We start from the raw sequence: 22,091 nt of genomic DNA, 5'->3' as shown, positions 1-22,091 counted from the left end.
TGATTTTGACCCCCCCCCCCTTTGTTCAGGGACACATTATTCAATTTCTGTTAGTCACATGTTTGTGGAACTTGTTCAGTTTATGTCTCAGTTGTTGAATCTTGTTATGTATATACAAATAATTACACATGTTAAGTTTGCTGAAAATAAACGCAGTTGACAGTGAGAGGACTTTTTTAGTTGTTGCTGAGTTTCTAAACAGTATGTTTCTTTGCAGGACAAGGTTTGTCCTGCAAACCTTGTCCTGATACTTAGATATGGTCATTTTCATGTTTTGATAAATTCTTAGAATGTTTGGGAATTACCTATAGTACAGCATTTGTGAAAATTATATAGCAATATAGAGTGGGAAAGCTATTCTATAGCAATATAGAGTGGGAAAGCTATTCTATAGCAATATAGAGTGGGAAAGCGATTCTATACCAATATAGAGTGGGAAAGCGATTCTATAGCAATATAGAGTGGGAAAGCGATTCTATACCAATATAAAGTGGGAAAGTGATTCTATACCAATATAGAGTGGGAAAGCGATTCTATACTAATACAGAGTGGGAAAGCTTCCATGCGTTTGGACAATTAATAGACACTGCAGTAAATAAAACCTAATAAAAACGTCTGTCTCATCCAGGACTGGAGTCTACGCAGACCGGTGCCCTATAGCCAATCAGAGCTACAGTAGACCTTTATGCAAATAAGCCATTTTCCACACGGGCCTACCATCATTCACTTTGAACTGGACTGTGTGTTTACAGGCAGTAGGGCCTGCCATCATTCACTATGAACTGGACTGTGTGTTTACAGGCAGTAGGGCCTGTCATCATCCACTATGAACTGGACTGTGTGTTTACAGGCAGTAGGGCCTGCCATCATTCACTATGAACTGGACTGTGTGTTTACAGGCAGTAGGGCCTGCCATCATTCACTATGAACTGGACTGTGTGTTTACAGGAAGTAGCAACAGCGTGATTTTAGATCATTAGAACACATTCGCTAAAAGCCACAAAATACACCTGAACGGATTTCTGCAAATAAGTAAATACCACGGGAGTCTTCTTACATTTAAAAACTTTACAGTCCCGTTGATCAAACAACCATGAAAAGGTAGTCTCTCTCTTTCTCAGTTATACACATCAACAACGACAAGATCAACTACTAATGCTAGCCATAGCAAGATGAGCTAAAATCTAACGAAGGAACATTAGATAAAACCTCTCAAATTCTTTCAGTTAGTTGGCTGTCAAAATTGCACTGATAAACAATGGGGAATTGTAGCCTGCTCGTCCTTCTCCAGCTTGGCTGCCAATGCACGCTTGTACCAACCAAGCACCCAAGCTAACTGGCTAAAGTTGGCTAGCTTGTTAGCTACTTCCAGACATAAATGAGAGAACACATCACTCTGACCATTTTACTCACGGTAGCAGAGCTGGTTAGGATGTTGATAAGAGAATTGTCTAATAAAGGTAAATGAATCAATAATCCATTATTTAATTAGAAGTTATGTAGCATGGATATATATATAGCCTGTAGCAAGAGTAACTAAAGTGTTAAGTATAAGTCTCATGAGATTGACGAGGATAAGAGAGAAATGGAGGTCTGTGTGTTTAAGTAAACATAAAGAACTGTTAAACTGTGGTTGACCTGACCTAGCCTGAACCCTCCACGTTTCCTTAATCTCAGAGTACTAAAAACTGTCAGCTGGGTAAGAATTTACAGGGTTGAGAGTTCTGAGGAAGAACAATGAACTCTCCTTAGTGTGTAATGTGTGTGTGTAAATGAGGAGCCTAATATATAATAGATATTTTGTGTATGTTGGGCAGAACGTTCTCTGAATAAAACTGTACAGATCCTTTGCAGAAAGCTGAGTCCTTGCCTAATTATTTAACCCATTGTCTTACAAACCCTGGGGATTAGTCAAGGCTTATGGATTGCTAATTATTATCATTAGGATAGAAAATTCGTTTAACAGATGTTTACATGTTATCCATGTAAACATGTTATCGTGACTAACAATTATTTATTTTTTTGCCTACTTTTACTGACACCGGTCATATTGCATCGGCTGTTGTGCGTTCGTGAATTCATCAGTTATTCTGCGCTCTGGCACACTCAGACGAGAGTTCTTTGAAATTGGAAGAAATAGCTAGAGTGAATTTTCAAATGCAAGAGATATAATAACTGGACAACAGTCGTTCAAGTTCAGCAAAGCTAGCTAGCAAAGCGATTCACATTTCTTGCTAGCTAACCAAATTACTACACCTCTAGCTGTGTAGCCACTTGAAAAATGATATGAGGGGAAAAAGTCAGGTCACTCACCCTCTCCTTCAATAACGTGACATCCTCCTAGCAGCTAGCTAGCAACGTCAACAGTAAAGAGGCGATTCTGGGATGCATGCCTTCTAGGCAGAGTTCCTCAGTCCTGTGTCTGTGTTCTTTTAACCATCTTAATCTTTTCTTTTTATTGGCCAGTCTGAGATATGGCTTTTTCTTCGCAATTCGGCCTAGAAGGCCAGCATACCGGAGTCGCCTCCTCACTGTTAACGTTGAGACTGGTGTTTTGCGGGTACTATTTAATGAAGCTGCCAGTTGAGGACTTGTGAGGCGTCTGTTTCTCAAACTAGACACTCTAATGTACTTGTCCTCTTGCTCAGTTATGCACCGGGGCCTCCCACTCCTCTTTCTATTCTGGTTAGAGCCAGTTTGCGCTGTTCTTTGAAGGGAGTAGTACACAGCGTTCTACGAGATCTTCAATTTCTTGGCAATTTCTCACATTTTCTCACAATTTCTCACATGGAACAGCCTTAATTTCTCAGAACAAGAATAGACTGACAAGTTCCAGAAGAAAGTTATTTGTTTCTGGCCATTTTGAGTCTGTAATCGAACCCACAAATGCTGAAGCTCCAGATACTCAACTAGTCTAAAGAAGGACAGTTTTATTGCTTCTTTAATCAGAACAGTTTTCAGCTGTGCTAACATAATTGCAAAAGGGTTTTCTAATGATCAATTAGTCTTTTAAAATTATAAACTTGGATTAGCTAACACAACATGGCATTGGAACACAGGAGTGATGGTTGCTGATAATAGGCCTCTGTACGCCTATGTAGATATTCTATAGAAAATCTGCCGTTTCCAGCAACAAAAGTAATTTACAACATTAACCTCTCTGGGCTAGGTGGGACGTTCCACCCTAGTCAACAGCCAGTGGAATCCCGTGGCGCGATATTCAAATACCTTAGAAATGCTATTACTTCAATTTCTTTTTACATTAGCATGTGACTAGCATGTGACTAGTATTCCCACCGAACACTTCCGAACACTTCCGGTGAATTTACTAAATTACTCACGATAAACGTTCACAAAAAACATAACAATTATTTTAAGAATTATAGATACAGAACTCCTTTATGCAATCGCGGTGTCCGATTTTAAAATAGCTTTTCGGTGAAAGCACATTTTGCAATATTCTGAGTAGATAGCCCGGCCATCACAGGCTAGCTATTTTGACACCCACCAAGTTTGGTACTCACCAAACTCAGATTTACTATAAGAAAAATTGGATTACCTTTGCTGTTCTTCATCAGAATGCACTCCCAGGACTTCTACTTAAATAACAAATGTTGGTTTGGTTCCAAATAATCCATAGTTATATTCAAATAGCGGCGTTTTGTTCGTGCGTTCAAGACACTATCCGAAGGGTAAAGAAGGGTGACGCGCCCGGCGCGTTTCGTGACAAAAAATGTCTAAATATTCCATTACCGTACTTCGAAGCATGTCAAACGCTGTTTAAAATCAATTTTTATGTGATTTTTCTCATAAGAAAGTGATAATATTCCGACCGGGAGTTGTTGTTTTCGTTCAAAGACAGAGAAAGTAAAATGGACTCTTCAAGTGCACGCGCGCACCCGTCTCATTGTTCTCAGATCGACCACTTACCAAATGCGCTACTGTTTTTCAGCCAGTAACTGCAGAGTCATCATTCAACGTTCTGGCGCCTTCTGAGAGCCTATGGGAGCCTTAGAAAGTGTCACGTTACAGCAGAGATCCTCTGTTTTGGATAGAGATGACAAAGAAGGCCAAGAAATGGTCAGAGAGGGCGCTTCCTGTTTGGAATCTTCTCAGGTTTTGGCCTGTCAAATGAGTTCTGTTATACTCACAGACACCATTCAAACAGTTTTAGAAACTTTAGGGTGTTTTCTATCCAAATCAAACAATTATATGCATATTCTATTTACTGGGCAGGAGTAGTAACCAGATTAAATTGGGTACATGTTTTATCCGGCCGTGCAAATACTGCCCCCTATCCCCAACAGGTTAACAATGGCTACACTGTATTTCTGATCAATTTGATGTTTTTTTTAATGGACAAAAATGTACTTTTCTTTCAAAAACAAGGACATTTCTAAGTGACCCCAAACTTTTGAACGGTAGTGTGTGCGTAATATATATACATACATACATTACCAGTCAAAAGTTTGGACACACCTACTCATTCAAGGGTTTTTCCTTATTTTTACTATCTTCTACATTGTACTGTAGAACAATAGTGAAGACATCAAAACTATGAAATAACACATATGGAATCATGTAGTAACATAATATTTTAGATTCCTTAAAGTAGCCACTCTTTGCCTTGATGACAGCTTTGCACACTCTTGGCATTCTCTCAACCTGCTTCACCTAGAATGATTTTCTAAGAGTCGTGAAGGAGTTCCCACATATGCTGAGCACTTGTTGGCTGCTTTTCCTTCACTTTGCGGTCTAACTCATCCCAAACTATCTCAAATGGGTTGAGGTCAAGTGATGAGAATTTGGACTCATCAGACCAAAGGACGAATTTCCTCTGGTCTAATGTCCATTGCTTGTGTTTCTTGGCCGAAGCAAGTCTCTTCTTCTTATTGGTGTCCTTTAGTAGTGGTTTCTTTGCAGCAATTCGACCACGAAGGCCTGATTCATGCAGGTCTCCTCTGAACGGTTAATGTTGAGACGTGTCCGTTGCTAGAACTCTGTGAAGCATTTATTAGGGCTGCAATTTCTGAGGCTGGTAACTCTAATGAACTTATCCTCTGCAGCAGAGGTAACTCTGGGTCTTCCATTCCTGTGGTGGTCCTCATGAGAGCCAGTTTCATCATAGCGCTTGATGGTTTTTGCGATTGCACTTGAATAAACTTTCAATATTCTTGAAATATTCTGGATTGACCCACCATGTCTTAAAGTAATGATGACTGCCATTTCTCTTTGCTTATTTTAGCAATATTTGTCCCCATGTGCAGTTGCAAACCGTAGTCTGGCTAATTTATGGCGGTTTTGGAGCAGTGGCTTCTTCCTTGCTAAGCAGCTTTTAAGGTTACGTCGATACAGGACACATTTTACTGTGGATATAGATACTTTTGTACCTGTTTCCTCCAGGATCTTCACAAGGACCTTTGCTGTTGTTCTGGGATTGATTTGCACTTTTCGCACCAAAATACATTCATCTCTAGGAGACAGGAAATTGGAAATTGCTCCCAAGGATGAACCAGATTGTGGAGGTCTACCATTTCTTTTCTGAGGTCTTGGCTGATTTCTTCTGATTTTCCCATGATGCCAAGCAAAGAGGCACTGAGTTTGAAGGTAGGCCTTGAAATATACTGCTCAAAAAAATAAAGGGAACACTTAAACAACACATCCTAGATCTGAATGAAAGAAATAATCTTATTAAATACTTTTTTCTTTACATAGTTGAATGTGCTGACAACAAAACCACACAGAAATAATCAATGGAAATCCAATTTATCAACCCATGGAGGTCTGGATTTGGAGTCACACTCAAAATTAAAGTGGAAAACCACACTACAGGCTGATCCAACTTTGATGTAATGTCCTTAAAACAAGTCAAAATTAGTCTCAGTAGTGTGTGTGGCCTCCACGTGCCTGTATGACCTCCCTACAACGCCTGGGCATGCTCCTGATGAGGTGGCGGATGGTCTCCTGAGGGATCTCCTCCCAGACCTGGACTAAAGCATCCGCCAACTCCTGGACAGTCTGTGGTGCAACGTGGCGTTGGTGGATGGAGCGAGACATGATGTCCCAGATGTGCTCAATTGGATTCAGGTCTGGGGAACGGACGGGCCAGTCCATAGCATCAATGCCTTCCTCTTGCAGGAACTCCAGCCACATGAGGTCTAGCATTGTCTTGCATTAGGAGGAACCCAGGGCCAACCGCACCAGCATATGGTCTCACAAGGGGTCTGAGGATCTCATCTCAGTACCTAATGGCAGTCAGGCTACCTCTGGCGAGCACATGGAGGGCTGTGCGGCCCCCCAAAGAAATGCCACCCCACACCATGACTGACCCACCGACAAACCGGTCATGCTGGAGGATGTTGCAGGCAGCAGAACGTTCTCCACGGCGTCTCCAGACTCTGTCATGTCTGTCACGTGCTCAGTGTGAACCAGCTTTCATCTGTGAAGAGCACAGGGCGCCAGTGGCGAATTTGCCAATCTTGGTGTTCTCTGGAAAATGCCAAACGTCCTGCACGGTGTTGGGCTGTAAGCACAACCCCACCTGTGGATGTCGGGCCCTCATACAACCCTCATGGAGTCTGTTTCTCATCGTTTGAGCAGACACATGCACATGTGTGGCCTGCTGGAGGTCATTTTGCAGGTCTCTGGCAGTGCTTCTCCTGCTCCTCCTTGCACAAAGGAGGAGGTAGCGGTCCTGCTGCTGGGTTGTTGCCCTCCTACGGCCTCCTCCACGTCTCCTGATGTACTGGCCTGTCTCCTGGTAGCGCCTCCATGCTCTGGACACTACGCTGACAGACACAGCAAACCTTCTTGCCACAGCTCGCATTGATGTGCCATGGTTGGATGAGCTGCACTACCTGAGCCACTTGTGTGGGTTGTAGACTCTGTCTCATGCTACCACTAGAGTGAAAGCACCGCCAGCATTCAAAAGTGACCAAAACATCAGCCAGGAAGCATAGGAACTGAGAAGTGGTCTGTGGTCCCCACCTGCAGAACCACTCCTTTATTGGGGGTGTCTTGCTAATTGCCTATAATTTCCACCTGTTATCTATTCCATTTGCACAACAGCATGTGAAATGTATTGTCAATCAGTGTTGCTTCCTAAGTGGACAGTTTGATTTCACAGAAGTGTGATTGACTTGGAGTTACATCATGTTGTTTAAGTGTTCCCTTTATTTTTTTGAGCAGTGTACATCCACAGGTACACCTCCAATTGACTTAAATTATGTCAATTAGCCTATCAGAAGCTTCTAAAGGCATGACATAATTTTCTGGAATTTTCCAAGCTGTTTAAAGGCACAGTCAACTTAGTGTATGTAAACTTCTGACCCACTGGAATCGTGATACAGTGAATTATAAGTGAAATAATCTGTCTGTAAACAATTGTTAGAAAAATGACTTGTGTCATGTGTAACCGATGTGAAATGGCTAGTTAGTTAGCGGTGGTGCGCGCTAATAGCATTTCAATCAGTGACGTCACTCGCTCTGAGACCTGAAGTGGTTGTTCCTCTTGAGTTGCAAGGGCTGCGGCTTTTGTGGCGCGATGGGTAACGATGCTTCGTGGGTGTCAGTTGTTGATGTGTGCAGAGGGTCCCTGGTTCGAGCCCGGGTTGGGGCGAAGAGAGGGACGGAACCTACACTGTTACACATGCACAAAGTAGATGTCCTAACCGACTTGCCAAAACTATAGTTTGTTGACACAACATTTTTGGAGTGGTTGAAAAACTAGTTTTAATGACTCTAACCAAAGTGTATGTAAACTTCCGACTTCATCTGTAACTATAATGCATAGATGGCAGTTCCCATTCAAGTCAGGACTGGCAGCCTGAGTTTAGCAATCAAAGTGCCAGGGTTAGAGATTCCAAAATCCTTCTATGGATTATCTCTATGGCCACGACGCAACAAGCTTTTCAATATTTACCATACGTGTTGCGGACTAAGTGCTTGTGATAAAGCTTAATCCATTGCAATTCTATTAAAGTGTGATGTGTACGATCGTCTGTAGTTAAATTATGCTCTCTGGTGTAGTATTTATATCAACTTTTTTTTTTTTTTTATGTCTGTTCAGACAGTAGGATATAACTTTGGGGGAAATCATTTTTTTATAGCCTAATTTTGGCAAAATTATTGCAGCACTCCCATTACCCCTACTTCCTGCAGCTAACAGTTTGCTCTATACAACTATGCTGGACTACCTTGGTCTTCAGTGCAGTAAGAGTTAAAGATATGAGAAGTAGCCATTAACTGATCATAACCTAAACGTTATAACGTTTGAGTGTGTGACTCAAAGCTCATTTCTGGTATTGTTTTTTTGTTGTTGTGTGCATTCCTTGTGTAGCCAGTGGGGGTGTACTGGTTTCGATGCATATAAATAAGCTTTGTTTATTGAGTTTCCCCCTCCAATATTTTCATGTTAAAATCACCACGGGTCATACAAAAATGCCTAAGATTCAAAGGGTTACTGTCTGTGTTGTAACTCCACAAATTCATATGAGTTTCTTTGCAGTGTTTTTCCCCCTCACAATTTTCTCTGATTCCAAAATGGTGAAAGGGGCTCAACGATCCAGCTCCTGTTCCTTGCTCGATACATTCCTACCAAATCATGCGGAAGGGTGTTTTTTTAAAGTGTGATTCGTACGTCAATCAAACGGTAAACTCTACTGTCAAAGCTCCTATTGGTGTGTCCTTAAATTGTGGGCGGAGACACGACCCTATAAATAAAAGCGAGTGGTTGACGCTGTAAGACATTTTACAGTGTGGAGAGCGGTAGGAACATATACCTGCCTGGTGCTGACTCTACTTAAACAGGTAATAGTATGGGCGCCATTATCATACTGACTAGCTAGTTGTTCATTTAGTTAACAAAACCATTTAGATAGGTACTGTAACCGCCCTAAAAGATAAATCACGACAATATAATCATAAATTGAGTAGGCTACTTTCCTCAAATTAACAGTTGTCAGGAAAACAAAAAAACAAAAAAAACTGTCGGGGAAAAAACTATTTCAAATGGACATTAACGTCTTTGAGACTGACGTTGGGAAAGTGTAACCTACTTTGTGTCCTTCATTCGGTGGATATGTTACGTTTATATTTAATTGAAGGTGAACTTGACAAAAAAAATAATGTCGACACTCTATTCAATCTTTTCTACAGGCAAAAAAGAAAACCTTCCCGAACATGAGTAAGGACACCGAGGTCGATATGAAGGATGTTGAGTTGAACGAGTTGGACCAGGAGAAACTACCGATGACCGGAGACGGACCGGGGGCTGAGAAGAACGGAAACTTGAAGCAGAAAGTACCGGAGGAGGATGTTAAGTTTACCGGGCTGTCGAAGGAAGAGCTCATGAAAGTCGCTGGCACACCCGGGTAAGTTAAGGGGCTAGGTTGTTGGTTTATACTTTTTAAAAACGGTTACTATCTTAAGATCAACTTAATGTTGCTAGAAATTAATTCGCTTAATGTTGCTAGAAATTAATTCGCTGAATATGCAATGTAATTTTGTATACTGAACAAAAATCTAAATGGAACATACAACAATTTATAAGATTTTAAGTTACAGTTCATAGAAGAAAATCAAACAATTGAAATAAATTCATTAGGCCCTAATCTATGGATTTCACATGACTGGGCAGGGGCACAGCCATGGGGTGGGCCTGGGAGGGTGTAGGCCCACCCACTTGGGAGTCTGGTCCGACCAGGCCAATCAGAATGAGGTTTTCCCCACAAAAGGGCTTTATTACAGACCGAAATACTCCGCAGCACCCCCCCCCCTTTCACCACCTCAGACAATCCTGCAGGCGAAGAAGCAGGATGTGGAGATCCTGGGATGGCATGGTTACATATGGTCTGCGGTTGTGAGGTCGGTTGGACGTACTGACAAATGATCTAAAACGACGTTGGAGGAGGCTTATGGTTGTGAAATGAACAGTCAATTATCTGGCAACAGCTCTGTTTGACATTCCTGCAGTCAGCATGCCAATTGCACGCTCCCTCAAAATTTGAGACATCTGTGGCATTGTGTTGTGTGACGAAACTGCACTTTTCAGTGGCCTTTTGTCTCCAGCACAAGGTGCACCTGTGTATTAATTATGCTGTTTAATCAGCGTAATAATTATGCTGTTTAATCAGCATAATTGGCAAACGAAAAATGCTCATTAACAGGAATGTAAACACATTTTTTGCACAAAATTTGAGAGAAATACGCTTTTTGTGCCTATGGAAAATGTCTGGACTCTTATTTCAGCTCATGGAAAATGGACCAACACTATGACGTTGTGTTTATATTTTTTGTTCAGTATACAATTGAAACTTATTTTACCCGTTCCTCCCATCTCCTCCTCCTCCTCTCTCTCCCCTCCAGGTGGGTGAGGACACGCTGGCTGCTCCTGGTCTTGTTCTGGTTGGGCTGGGTGGGGATGCTTGCTGGGGCCATAGTGATCATTGTACAGGCCCCCAGGTGTAAACCCATACCTGAGATGAACTGGTGGAATCAGGGTCCTCTCTATCAGATCGCTGACCTAAACGCGTTCAACCACGACAAGGGAATCGAAGGTGAGGCTATTGAAAAGGCGATAGGACGCCACTAGCTCCAGGAATATCTACTAAGATAAAACAGGATGTCAAGACACACAGCATTATGGGTAATGTAGTAGATCATACTGGTGGAACCAGAGTCCTCTCTACCAGATAAAACAGGATGTCATACACACAGCATTATGGGTAATGTAGTAGATCATACTGGTGGAACCAGAGTCTTCTCTGCCAGATCTCTGGCCTTGATGTCTTCAACCATCACATTAGAGTCAAATTAAAGGAAATGAACAGAGGCTTCTAGCAATGGACGTGATTTAGAAAGTCAGGACGTGATTTAGAAAGTCAGGACGTGATTTAGAAAGTCAGGACGTGATTTAGAAAGTCTCTCTCTCTCTCTCTCTCTCTCTCTCTCCCTCTCCCTCTCTGTCTCTCTCCAGGTGTAGTTAAGGTACTAGACAGTCTGAACCAGTTGAAGGTGAAGGGCTTGGTTCTGGGGCCTCTTCACACAGTCCAGCAGGACCAAGCAGACACTCTAGACCTGGTCTCTATGAACCCCGTGCTCGGAACTGACCAGGACCTGCTGGTTCTGCTGGACAAGGCCCACAAGAAGGGTAAGTGATCTGTTAGACCCATTGGGCATGACTGAAGACTTGATCTCATTAATAGGGATCAGACGGCTGTCTGTCTCTGATCTGAGGCCGGACTCTTCTTAACCCGTTCATCTGACAATGGACCTTGGGTCTGAATAAAACCCTTAAAATAGCTCCCCATTTTTTAATGATCTCCTCCTTACTCAAGCACTCTTATTTACCTCTCTCTATCTGTCAGGTATCTCTGTGGTGTTGAATCTGACCCCTAACCCTGGAGCTGACCCCTGGTTCAGTTCTAACCACTTGCCTAAAGTACTGGACAAACTCAGGGTGAGACTGTGTGTGTGTGTGAGAGAGAGAGAATCTGTGCCATTCTGAATAACCTTCATAATCTCTTCTGTCCTACAGTCTGTCTCTGTGTGTTTAAATGAGTACCCTTCGTTATATCTTGTCTCTGTGTGTTTAAATGAGTACCCTTCGTTATATCTTGTCTCTGTGTGTTTAAATGAGTACCCTTCGTTATATCTTGTCTCTGTGTGTTTAAATGAGTACCCTTCATTATCTCTTGTCTCTCTGTGTGTTTAAATGACTACCCTTCATTATCTCTTGTCTCTGTGTGTTTAAATGACTACCCTTCATTATCTCTTGTCTTTCTGTGTGTTTAAATGACTACCCTTCATTATCTCTTGTCTCTGTGTGTTTAAATGAGTACCCTTCGTTATCTCTTGTCTCTCTCTGTGTTTAAATGAGTACCCTTCGTTATCTCTTGTCTCTCTCTGTGTTTAAATGAGTACCCTTCATTATCTCTTGTCTCTCTGTGTGTTTAAATGAGTACCCTTCATTATCTCTTGTCTCTGTGTGTTTAAATGAGTACCCTTCATTATCTCTTGTCTCTGTGTGTTTAAATGAGTACCCTTCATTATCTCTTGTCTCTGTGTGTTTAAATGAGTACCCTTCATTATCTCTTGTCTCTGTGTGTTTAAATGAGTACCCTTCATTATCTCTTGTCTCTCTCTGTGTTTAAATGAGTACCCTTCATTATCTCTTGTCTCTGTGTGTTTAAATGAGTACCCTTCATTATCTCTTGTCTCTGTGTGTTTAAATGAGTACCCTTCATTATCTCTTGTCTCTCTGTGTGTTTAAATGACTACCCTTCATTATCTCTTGTCTCTGTGTGTTTAAATGAGTACCCTTCATTATCTCTTGTCTCTCTGTGTTTAAATGAGTACCCTTCAACCTCCCTCTCCTGTTGTAGTAAAATGTCTAAGGCAACTGTTATGTATTTGAAGTGCGTGTAATATAATGAATCCATTCTCCAGGATGCTGCTGAACACTGGCTGGGGATGGGCGTGGACGGGGTGCAGGTGTCCGGCCTCGCTGCTGCCAGCGCCTCTTCTGGTTGGTCCAAGTTCCAGGGTGTCGTCCAGGGCAACAGGACAGAGATGGACGTGAAGAAGAGGTAACTCATAGTCACACAGCAGCTAGGCAGGCAGCTAGGCAGACAGGCAGGCAGGCAGCTAGGCAGACAGACAGGCAGACAGACAGGCAGGCAGCTAGGCAGACAGGCAGGCAGGCAGCTAGGCAGACAGGCAGGCAGCTAGGCAGACAGGCAGGCAGGCAGCTAGGCAGACAGGCAGGCAGCTAGGCAGACAGGCAGGCAGCTAGGCAGACAGGCAGGCAGCTAGGCAGACAGGCAGGCAGCTAGGCAGACAGGCAGGCAGCTAGGCAGACAGGCAGGCAGCTAGGCAGACAGGCAGGCAGCTAGGCAGACAGGCAGGCAGACAGGCAGACAGGCAGGCAGCTAGGCAGACAGGCAGGCAGACAGGCAGACAGGCAGGCAGCTAGGCAGACAGGCAGGCAGACAGGCAGACAGACAGGCAGACAGACAGACAGGCAGGCAGCTAGGCAGACAGGCAGGCAGCTAGGCAGACAGGCAGGCAGCTAGGCAGACAGGCAGGCAGCTAGGCAGACAGGCAGGCAGACAGGCAGACAGACAGGCAGACAGGCAGACAGACAGGCAGACAGACAGGCAGGCAGCTAGGCAGACAGGCAGGCAGCTAGGCAGACAGGCAGACAGCTAGGCAGACAGGCAGACAGACAGACAGCCAGGCAGCCAGGCAGACAGGCCTTACTGATTACACCCCTGGACTTGATTCCGTCTGGGTCATAGCTTAGTCCAGACATGTTGTTTTGAATATTTGTGGGGTCAGGAGAGAGACGAGGGTTACTGACAGTCTGAAAGGCTCCAGTTGGATCACAGCTCAATACAGTTTGGGGAAACAGAGAACCACAGTGGCCTGGAGGCTATGTTCTTTCTGCCTCCTGGTGGTCAGTTGGTGATACTGCAGTAGGCCAGTACTACAGAACCCTCTCCTGGACATGAAGAAGTACTGTTCGCTAGTCACTGTCTGAGCAAAGTCTAAAGGTGAATGAAATGTTATTCTAAACCCCCTCTCTCTCCCTCCCTCTCTCTCTCCCCCCTCTCTCGCTCTCTCTCCCCTCTCTCTCCCCCCCTCTCTCTCCCCCGCTCTCTCCCCTCCCGCTCTCCCCCTCTCTCTCCCCCCTTCTCTCTCTCCCCCGCACTCTCTCTCCCTCCTCTCTCTCCCCCTTCTCTCTCTCCCCCGCACTCTCTCTCCCTCCGCTCTCCCTCCGCTCTCCCTATCTCTCCCCCGCTCTCTCTCTCTCCCCCTCTCTCTCCCCCACGCTCTCTCTCCCTCCTCTCTCTCTCCCCCGCGCTCTCTCTCTCCCCCCTCTCTCTCTCCTCTCTCTCTCTCTTCGCTCTCTCTCTCCGCTCTCTCTCTCCTCTCTCTCCACTCTCTCTCTCCTCTCTCTCTCTCTCTGTCTCTCTCCCCCTCTCTCTCTCTCTCTCTCTCTCCCCCTCTCTCTCTCTCCCCCTCTCTCTCTCTCCCCCTCTCTCTCTCTCTCTCTCTCTCTCTCTCTCTCTCTCTCTCGCTCTCTCGCTCTCTCGCTCTCTCGCTCTCTCACTCTCTCACTCTCTCACTCTCTCACTCTCTCACTCTCTCACTCTCTCACTCTCTCACTCTCTCACTCTCTCACTCTCTCACTCTCTCACTCTCTCACTCTCTCTCTCTAGAGCTGTAATAGGAGTGGTTGATGATCAGGACTCTCTCTCCCCCCTCTCTCTCTCTCTAGAGCTGTAATAGGAGTGGTTGATGATCAGGACTCTCTCTCTCTCTCTCTCTAGAGCTGTAATAGGAGTGGTTGATGATCAGGACTCCTCTCTCTCTCTCTCTAGAGCTGTAATAGGAGTGGTTGATGATCAGGACTCCTCTCTCTCTCTCTAGAGCTGTAATAGGAGTGGTTGATGATCAGGACTCCTCTCTCTCTCTCTAGAGCTGTAATAGGAGTGGTTGATGATCAGGACTCCTCTCTCTCTCTCTCTAGAGCTGTAATAGGAGTGGTTGATGATCAGGACTCCTCTCTCTCTCTCTCTAGAGCTGTAATAGGAGTGGTTGATGATCAGGACTCCTCTCTCTCTCTCTCTAGAGCTGTAATAGGAGTGGTTGATGATCAGGACTCCTCTCTCTCTCTCTAGAGCTGTAATAGGAGTGGTTGATGATCAGGACTCCTCTCTCTCTCTCTCTCTAGAGCTGTAATAGGAGTGGTTGATGATCAGGACTCCTCTCTCTCTCTCTCTCTCTCTAGAGCTGTAATAGGAGTGGTTGATGATCAGGACTCCTCTCTCTCTCTCTCTCTCTAGAGCTGTAATAGGAGTGGTTGATGATCAGGACTCCTCTCTCTCTCTCTCTCTCTAGAGCTGTAATAGGAGTGGTTGATGATCAGGACTCCTCTCTCTCTCTCTCTAGAGCTGTAATAGGAGTGGTTGATGATCAGGACTCCTCTCTCTCTCTCTCTCTCTAGAGCTGTAATAGGAGTGGATGATGATCAGGACTCCTCTCTCTCTCTCTAGAGCTGTAATAGGAGTGGTTGATGATCAGGACTCCTCTCTCTCTCTCTAGAGCTGTAATAGGAGTGGTTGATGATCAGGACTCCTCTCTCTCTCTCTCTCTCTCTAGAGCTGTAATAGGAGTGGTTGATGATCAGGACTCCTCTCTCTCTCTCTCTCTCTCTCTCTCTAGAGCTGTAATAGGAGTGGTTGATGATCAGGACTCCTCTCTCTCTCTCTCTAGAGCTGTAATAGGAGTGGTTGATGATCAGGACTCCTCTCTCTCTCTCTCTAGAGCTGTAATAGGAGTGGTTGATGATCAGGACTCCTCTCTCTCTCTAGAGCTGTAATAGGAGTGGTTGATGATCAGGACTCCTCTCTCTCTCTCTCTCTCTAGAGCTGTAATAGGAGTGGTTGATGGTCAGGACTCCTCTCTCTCTCTCTAGAGCTGTAATAGGAGTGGTTGATGATCAGGACTCCTCTCTCTCTCTCTCTAGAGCTGTAATAGGAGTGGTTGATGATCAGGACTCCTCTCTCTCTCTCTAGAGCTGTAATAGGAGTGGTTGATGATCAGGACTCCTCTCTCTCTCTCTCTCTAGAGCTGTAATAGGAGTGGTTGATCAGGACTCCTCTCTCTCTCTCTCTCTAGAGCTGTAATAGGAGTGGTTGATGATCAGGACTCCTCTCTCTCTCTCTCTCTAGAGCTGTAATAGGAGTGGTTGATGATCAGGACTCCTCTCTCTCTCTCTCTCTAGAGCTGTAATAGGAGTGGTTGATGATCAGGACTCCTCTCTCTCTCTCTCTCTCTCTCTAGAGCTGTAATAGGAGTGGTTGATGATCAGGACTCCTCTCTCTCTCTCTCTCTCTCTCTAGAGCTGTAATAGGAGTGGTTGATGATCAGGACTCCTCTCTCTCTCTCTCTCTCTCTCTCTCTCTAGAGCTGTAATAGGAGTGGTTGATGATCAGGACTCCTCTCTCTCTGTCTCTCTAGAGCTGTAATAGGAGTGGTTGATGATCAGGACTCCTCTCTCTCTCTCTCTCTAGAGCTGTAATAGGAGTGGTTGATGATCAGGACTCCTCTCTCTCTCTCTCTCTCTCTCTAGAGCTGTAATAGGAGTGGTTGATGATCAGGACTCCTCTCTCTCTCTCTCTCTCTAGAGCTGTAATAGGAGTGGTTGATGGTCAGGACTCCTCTCTCTCTCTCTAGAGCTGTAATAGGAGTGGTTGATGATCAGGACTCCTCTCTCTCTCTCTCTAGAGCTGTAATAGGAGTGGTTGATGATCAGGACTCCTCTCTCTCTCTCTCTCTAGAGCTGTAATAGGAGTGGTTGATGATCAGGACTCCTCTCTCTCTCTCTCTCTAGAGCTGTAATAGGAGTGGTTGATGATCAGGACTCCTCTCTCTAGAGCTGTAATAGGAGTGGTTGATGATCAGGACTCCTCTCTCTCTCTCTCTCTCTAGAGCTGTAATAGGAGTGGTTGATGATCAGGACTCCTCTCTCTCTCTCTCTCTAGAGCTGTAATAGGAGTGGTTGATGATCAGGACTCCTCTCTCTCTCTCTCTCTCTAGAGCTGTAATAGGAGTGGTTGATGATCAGGACTCCTCTCTCTCTCTCTCTCTCTAGAGCTGTAATAGGAGTGGTTGATGATCAGGACTCCTCTCTCTCTCTCTCTAGAGCTGTAATAGGAGTGGTTGATGATCAGGACTCCTCTCTCTCTCTCTCTAGAGCTGTAATAGGAGTGGTTGATGATCAGGACTCCTCTCTCTCTCTCTCTCTCTAGAGCTGTAATAGGAGTGGTTGATGATCAGGACTCCTCTCTCTCTCTCTCTCTAGAGCTGTAATAGGAGTGGTTGATGATCAGGACTCCTCTCTCTCTCTCTCTCTAGAGCTGTAATAGGAGTGGTTGATGATCAGGACTCCTCTCTCTCTCTCTCTCTCTAGAGCTGTAATAGGAGTGGTTGATGATCAGGACTCCTCTCTCTCTCTCTCTCTCTCTAGAGCTGTAACAGGAGTGGTTGATGATCAGGACTCCTCTCTCTCTCTCTCTCTAGAGCTGTAATAGGAGTGGTTGATGATCAGGACTCCCTCTCTCTCTCTCTCTCTCTCTCTCTAGAGCTGTAATAGGAGTGGTTGATGATCAGGACTCCTCTCTCTCTCTCTCTCTCTCTCTCTCTAGAGCTGTAATAGGAGTGGTTGATGATCAGGACTCCTCTCTCTCTGTCTCTCTAGAGCTGTAATAGGAGTGGTTGATGATCAGGACTCCTCTCTCTCTCTCTCTCTAGAGCTGTAATAGGAGTGGTTGATGATCAGGACTCCTCTCTCTCTCTCTCTCTCTCTCTCTAGAGCTGTAATAGGAGTGGTTGATGATCAGGACTCCTCTCTCTCTCTCTCTCTCTAGAGCTGTAATAGGAGTGGTTGATGGTCAGGACTCCTCTCTCTCTCTCTAGAGCTGTAATAGGAGTGGTTGATGATCAGGACTCCTCTCTCTCTCTCTCTAGAGCTGTAATAGGAGTGGTTGATGATCAGGACTCCTCTCTCTCTCTCTCTAGAGCTGTAATAGGAGTGGTTGATGATCAGGACTCCTCTCTCTCTCTCTCTCTCTAGAGCTGTAATAGGAGTGGTTGATGATCAGGACTCCTCTCTCTAGAGCTGTAATAGGAGTGGTTGATGATCAGGACTCCTCTCTCTCTCTCTCTCTAGAGCTGTAATAGGAGTGGTTGATGATCAGGACTCCTCTCTCTCTCTCTCTAGAGCTGTAATAGGAGTGGTTGATGATCAGGACTCCTCTCTCTCTCTCTCTCTCTCTAGAGCTGTAATAGGAGTGGTTGATGATCAGGACTCCTCTCTCTCTCTCTCTCTCTCTAGAGCTGTAATAGGAGTGGTTGATGATCAGGACTCCTCTCTCTCTCTAGAGCTGTAATAGGAGTGGTTGATGATCAGGACTCCTCTCTCTCTCTCTCTCTAGAGCTGTAATAGGAGTGGTTGATGATCAGGACTCCTCTCTCTCTCTCTCTCTAGAGCTGTAATAGGAGTGGTTGATGATCAGGACTCCTCTCTCTCTCTCTCTCTAGAGCTGTAATAGGAGTGGTTGATGATCAGGACTCCTCTCTCTCTCTCTCTCTAGAGCTGTAATAGGAGTGGTTGATGATCAGGACTCCTCTCTCTCTCTCTCTAGAGCTGTAATAGGAGTGGTTGATGATCAGGACTCCTCTCTCTCTCTCTCTCTCTCTAGAGCTGTAACAGGAGTGGTTGATGATCAGGACTCCTCTCTCTCTCTCTCTCTAGAGCTGTAATAGGAGTGGTTGATGATCAGGACTCCTCTCTCTCTCTCTCTCTCTCTCTCTAGAGCTGTAATAGGAGTGGTTGATGATCAGGACTCCTCTCTCTCTCTCTCTCTCTCTAGAGCTGTAATAGGAATGGTTGATGATCAGGACTCCTCTCTCTCTCTCTCTCTAGAGCTGTAATAGGAGTGGTTGATGATCAGGACTCCTCTCTCTCTCTCTCTCTCTCTCTAGAGCTGTAATAGGAGTGGTTGATGATCAGGACTCCTCTCTCTCTCTCTCTCTCTCTAGAGCTGTAATAGGAGTGGTTGATGATCAGGACTCCTCTCTCTCTCTCTCTCTCTCTCTAGAGCTGTAATAGGAGTGGTTGATGATCAGGACTCCTCTCTCTCTCTCTCTCTCTCTAGAGCTGTAATAGGAGTGGTTGATGATCAGGACTCCTCTCTCTCTCTCTCTCTCTCTCTAGAGCTGTAATAGGAGTGGTTGATGATCAGGACTCCTCTCTCTCTCTCTCTCTCTCTAGAGCTGTAATAGGAGTGGTTGATGATCAGGACTCCTCTCTCTCTCTCTCTCTCTCTAGAGCTGTAATAGGAGTGGTTGATGATCAGGACTCCTCTCTCTCTCTCTCTCTAGAGCTGTAATAGGAGTGGTTGATGATCAGGACTCCTCTCTCTCTCTCTCTCTCTCTAGAGCTGTAATAGGAGTGTTTGATGATCAGGACTCCTCTCTCTCTCTCTCTCTCTAGAGCTGTAATAGGAGTGGTTGATGATCAGGACTCCTCTCTCTCTCTCTCTCTCTCTAGAGCTGTAATAGGAGTGGTTGATGATCAGGACTCCTCTCTCTCTCTCTCTCTCTCTAGAGCTGTAATAGGAGTGGTTGATGATCAGGACTCCTCTCTCTCTCTCTCTCTCTCTAGAGCTGTAATAGGAGTGGTTGATGATCAGGACTCCTCTCTCTCTCTCTCTCTCTAGAGCTGTAATAGGAGTGGTTGATGATCAGGACTCCTCTCTCTCTCTCTCTCTCTCTAGAGCTGTAATAGGAGTGGTTGATGATCAGGACTCCCTCTCTCTCTCTCTCTCTCTAGAGCTGTAATAGGAGTGGTTGATGATCAGGACTCCTCTCTCTCTCTCTCTCTCTCTAGAGCTGTAATAGGAGTGGTTGATGATCAGGACTCCTCTCTCTCTCTCTCTCTCTCTAGAGCTGTAATAGGAGTGGTTGATGATCAGGACTCCTCTCTCTCTCTCTCTCTCTCTAGAGCTGTAATAGGAGTGGTTGATGATCAGGACTCCTCTCTCTCTCTCTCTCTCTAGAGCTGTAATAGGAGTGGTTGATGATCAGGACTCCTCTCTCTCTCTCTCTCTCTCTAGAGCTGTAATAGGAGTGGTTGATGATCAGGACTCCTCTCTCTCTCTCTCTCTCTCTAGAGCTGTAATAGGAGTGGTTGATGATCAGGACTCCTCTCTCTCTCTCTCTCTCTCTAGAGCTGTAATAGGAGTGGTTGATGATCAGGACTCCTCTCTCTCTCTCTCTCTAGAGCTGTAATAGGAGTGGTTGATGATCAGGACTCCTCTCTCTCTCTCTAGAGCTGTAATAGGAGTGGTTGATGATCAGGACTCCTCTCTCTCTCTCTCTCTCTCTAGAGCTGTAATAGGAGTGGTTGATGATCAGGACTCCTCTCTCTCTCTCTCTCTCTAGAGCTGTAATAGGAGTGGTTGATGATCAGGACTCCTCTCTCTCTCTCTCTCTAGAGCTGTAATAGGAGTGGTTGATGATCAGGACTCCTCTGCCGTCTCTCAACTTCTCAATACTTCTGGTGTGGATCTGATACTGTCTGATGTCCTTAACAAGGCAAACTCTGGTAACAGAACATTTCTAATGCACTTTAAACACAGACAAACCAGTGAGTGTTACCTTAGACTAAATATTGGTCCTAAACACAGACAAACCAGTGAGTGTTACCTTAGACTAAATATTGGTCCTAAACACAGACAAACCAGTGAGTGTTACCTTAGACTAAATATTGGTCCTAAACACAGACAAACCAGTGAGTGTTACCTTAGACTAAATATTGGTCCTAAACACAGACAAACCAGTGAGTGTTACCTTAGACTAAATATTGGTCCTAAACACAGACAAACCAGTGAGTGTTACCTTAGACTAAATATTGGTCCTAAACACAGACAAACCAGTGAGTGTTACCTTAGACTAAATATTGGTCCTAAACACAGACAAACCAGTGAGTGTTACCTTAGACTAAATATTGGTCCTAAACACAGACAAACCAGTGAGTGTTACCTTAGACTAAATATTGGTCCTAAACACAGACAAACCAGTGAGTGTTACCTTAGACTAAATATTGGTCCTAAACACAGACAAACCAGTGAGTGTTACCTTAGACTAAATATTGGTCCTAAACACAGACAAACCAGTGAGTGTTACCTTAGACTAAATAGAAGGACAAAGGATAAGACAAAGTCCTTGTTGCTCTGGTTAAAAGAAGTCATTGAGAAATAATAGGCTGTAATTGGAGATGTTCCCAACCTGTGTTTAACTTGCAGGTATTGAGAGAGCGAAGTCCATCCACGACCTGGTCTCTACCCAGAAACAGAGCTCTCTAGCCTGGGGGCTAGGAGGTAAGAGAGAAGAGAACGCTCTTTAGAAGCATTCGTTTTATCAAACAACAAAATACAACTTTAAAATACATATTTTCTTTAAAAAAAAACCAAAACAGGCACTTCGGGGAACCATTTGGCTTCAGTGGTGGAGAAACCAGAACTGGTACGACTTTACCAACTAATGCTTTTCACACTGCCTGGAACACCTGTCTTCAACTACGGAGATGAGTTGGGGCTAGTGGACCAGGTGAGGAGCGATGGTGGTGGACAGGGGAGAACGATATAGGACACACGAGTCTATTTATTTGTGCAAACCGTAGAAGAAAATGTGTTGCAATGGAAAATGAGTGAAATTTACACCTGTGTTGATCAACAATGTAAATGTTCTGGGGGAAAACAACTATTTCAAGCATCAGACAGAACTGATACTCTGACCTTTTACCACCTCAGTAATATTTCCAGAACACTTCCTGGTCTGGACCTGGTCTGATGTTAACTCTTCTCTCCCTTCCTCTCTCTCCCTCCCTCTCTCTCCCTTCCTCTCTCTCCCTCCCTCTTCTCTCCCTCCCTCTTCTCTCCCTTCCTCTCTCTCCCTCCCTCTTCTCTCCCTTCCTCTTCTCTCCCTCCCTCTTCTCTCCCTTCCTCTTCTCTCCCTTCCTCTCTCTCCCTCCCTCTTCTCTCCCTTCCTCTTCTCTCCCTTCCTTTTCTCTCCCTTCCTCTTCTCTCCCTTCCTCTTCTCTCCCTCCCTCTTCTCTCCCTCCCTCTTCTCTCCCTTCCTCTTCTCTCCCTCCCTCTTCTCTCCCTCCCTCTTCTCTCCCTTCCTCTTCTCTCCCTTCCTCTTCTCTCCCTTCCTCTCTCTCCCTTCCTCTCTCTCCCTCCCTCTTCTCTCCCTCCCTCTTCTCTCCCTCCCTCTTCTCTCCCTTCCTCTTCTCTCCCTCCCTCTTCTCTCCCTTCCTCTTCTCTCCCTCCCTCTTCTCTCCCTTCCTCTTCTCTCCCTTCCTCTTCTCTCCCTTCCTCTCTCTCCCTCCCTCTTCTCTCCCTTCCTCTTCTCTCCCTCCCTCTTCTCTCCCTTCCTCTTCTCTCCCTTCCTCTTCTCTCCCTTCCTCTTCTCTCCCTTCCTCTTCTCTCCCTTCCTCTTCTCTCCCTTCCTCTTCTCTC

The 22,091-nt window shown here is 45.0% G+C and overlaps 1 protein-coding gene across 2 annotated transcripts in view; it reads left to right on the top strand.

Moving 5' to 3' along the window:
* Positions 1-8,662: 8,662 nt before the first annotated feature.
* slc3a2a (solute carrier family 3 member 2a) overlaps positions 8,663-22,091 on the top strand; it is a 21,914-nt gene continuing 8,485 nt past the window's right edge. Inside the window, exons 1-9 of one of the 2 annotated variants that reach the window (XM_045721345.1) lie at positions 8,663-8,808; positions 9,157-9,371; positions 10,366-10,556; positions 10,976-11,149; positions 11,367-11,458; positions 12,448-12,587; positions 20,067-20,176; positions 20,877-20,951; positions 21,050-21,180. In XM_045721345.1, coding sequence (XP_045577301.1) covers positions 9,181-9,371; positions 10,366-10,556; positions 10,976-11,149; positions 11,367-11,458; positions 12,448-12,587; positions 20,067-20,176; positions 20,877-20,951; positions 21,050-21,180 — 1,104 coding nt within the window. In that variant the 5' untranslated portion in view covers positions 8,663-8,808; positions 9,157-9,180. The remainder of the gene's footprint in view (positions 8,809-9,156; positions 9,372-10,365; positions 10,557-10,975; positions 11,150-11,366; positions 11,459-12,447; positions 12,588-20,066; positions 20,177-20,876; positions 20,952-21,049; positions 21,181-22,091) is intronic. The other variant, NM_001140307.1, reaches the window with a different exon arrangement.

This window comes from Salmo salar, chromosome ssa07, assembly GCF_905237065.1.
Source record: "Salmo salar chromosome ssa07, Ssal_v3.1, whole genome shotgun sequence".
NCBI lineage: Eukaryota > Metazoa > Chordata > Actinopteri > Salmoniformes > Salmonidae > Salmo > Salmo salar.
The sequence above is the reverse complement of the archived record's forward strand: the minus strand, read 5'-3'. Positions and strand labels throughout refer to the sequence as shown.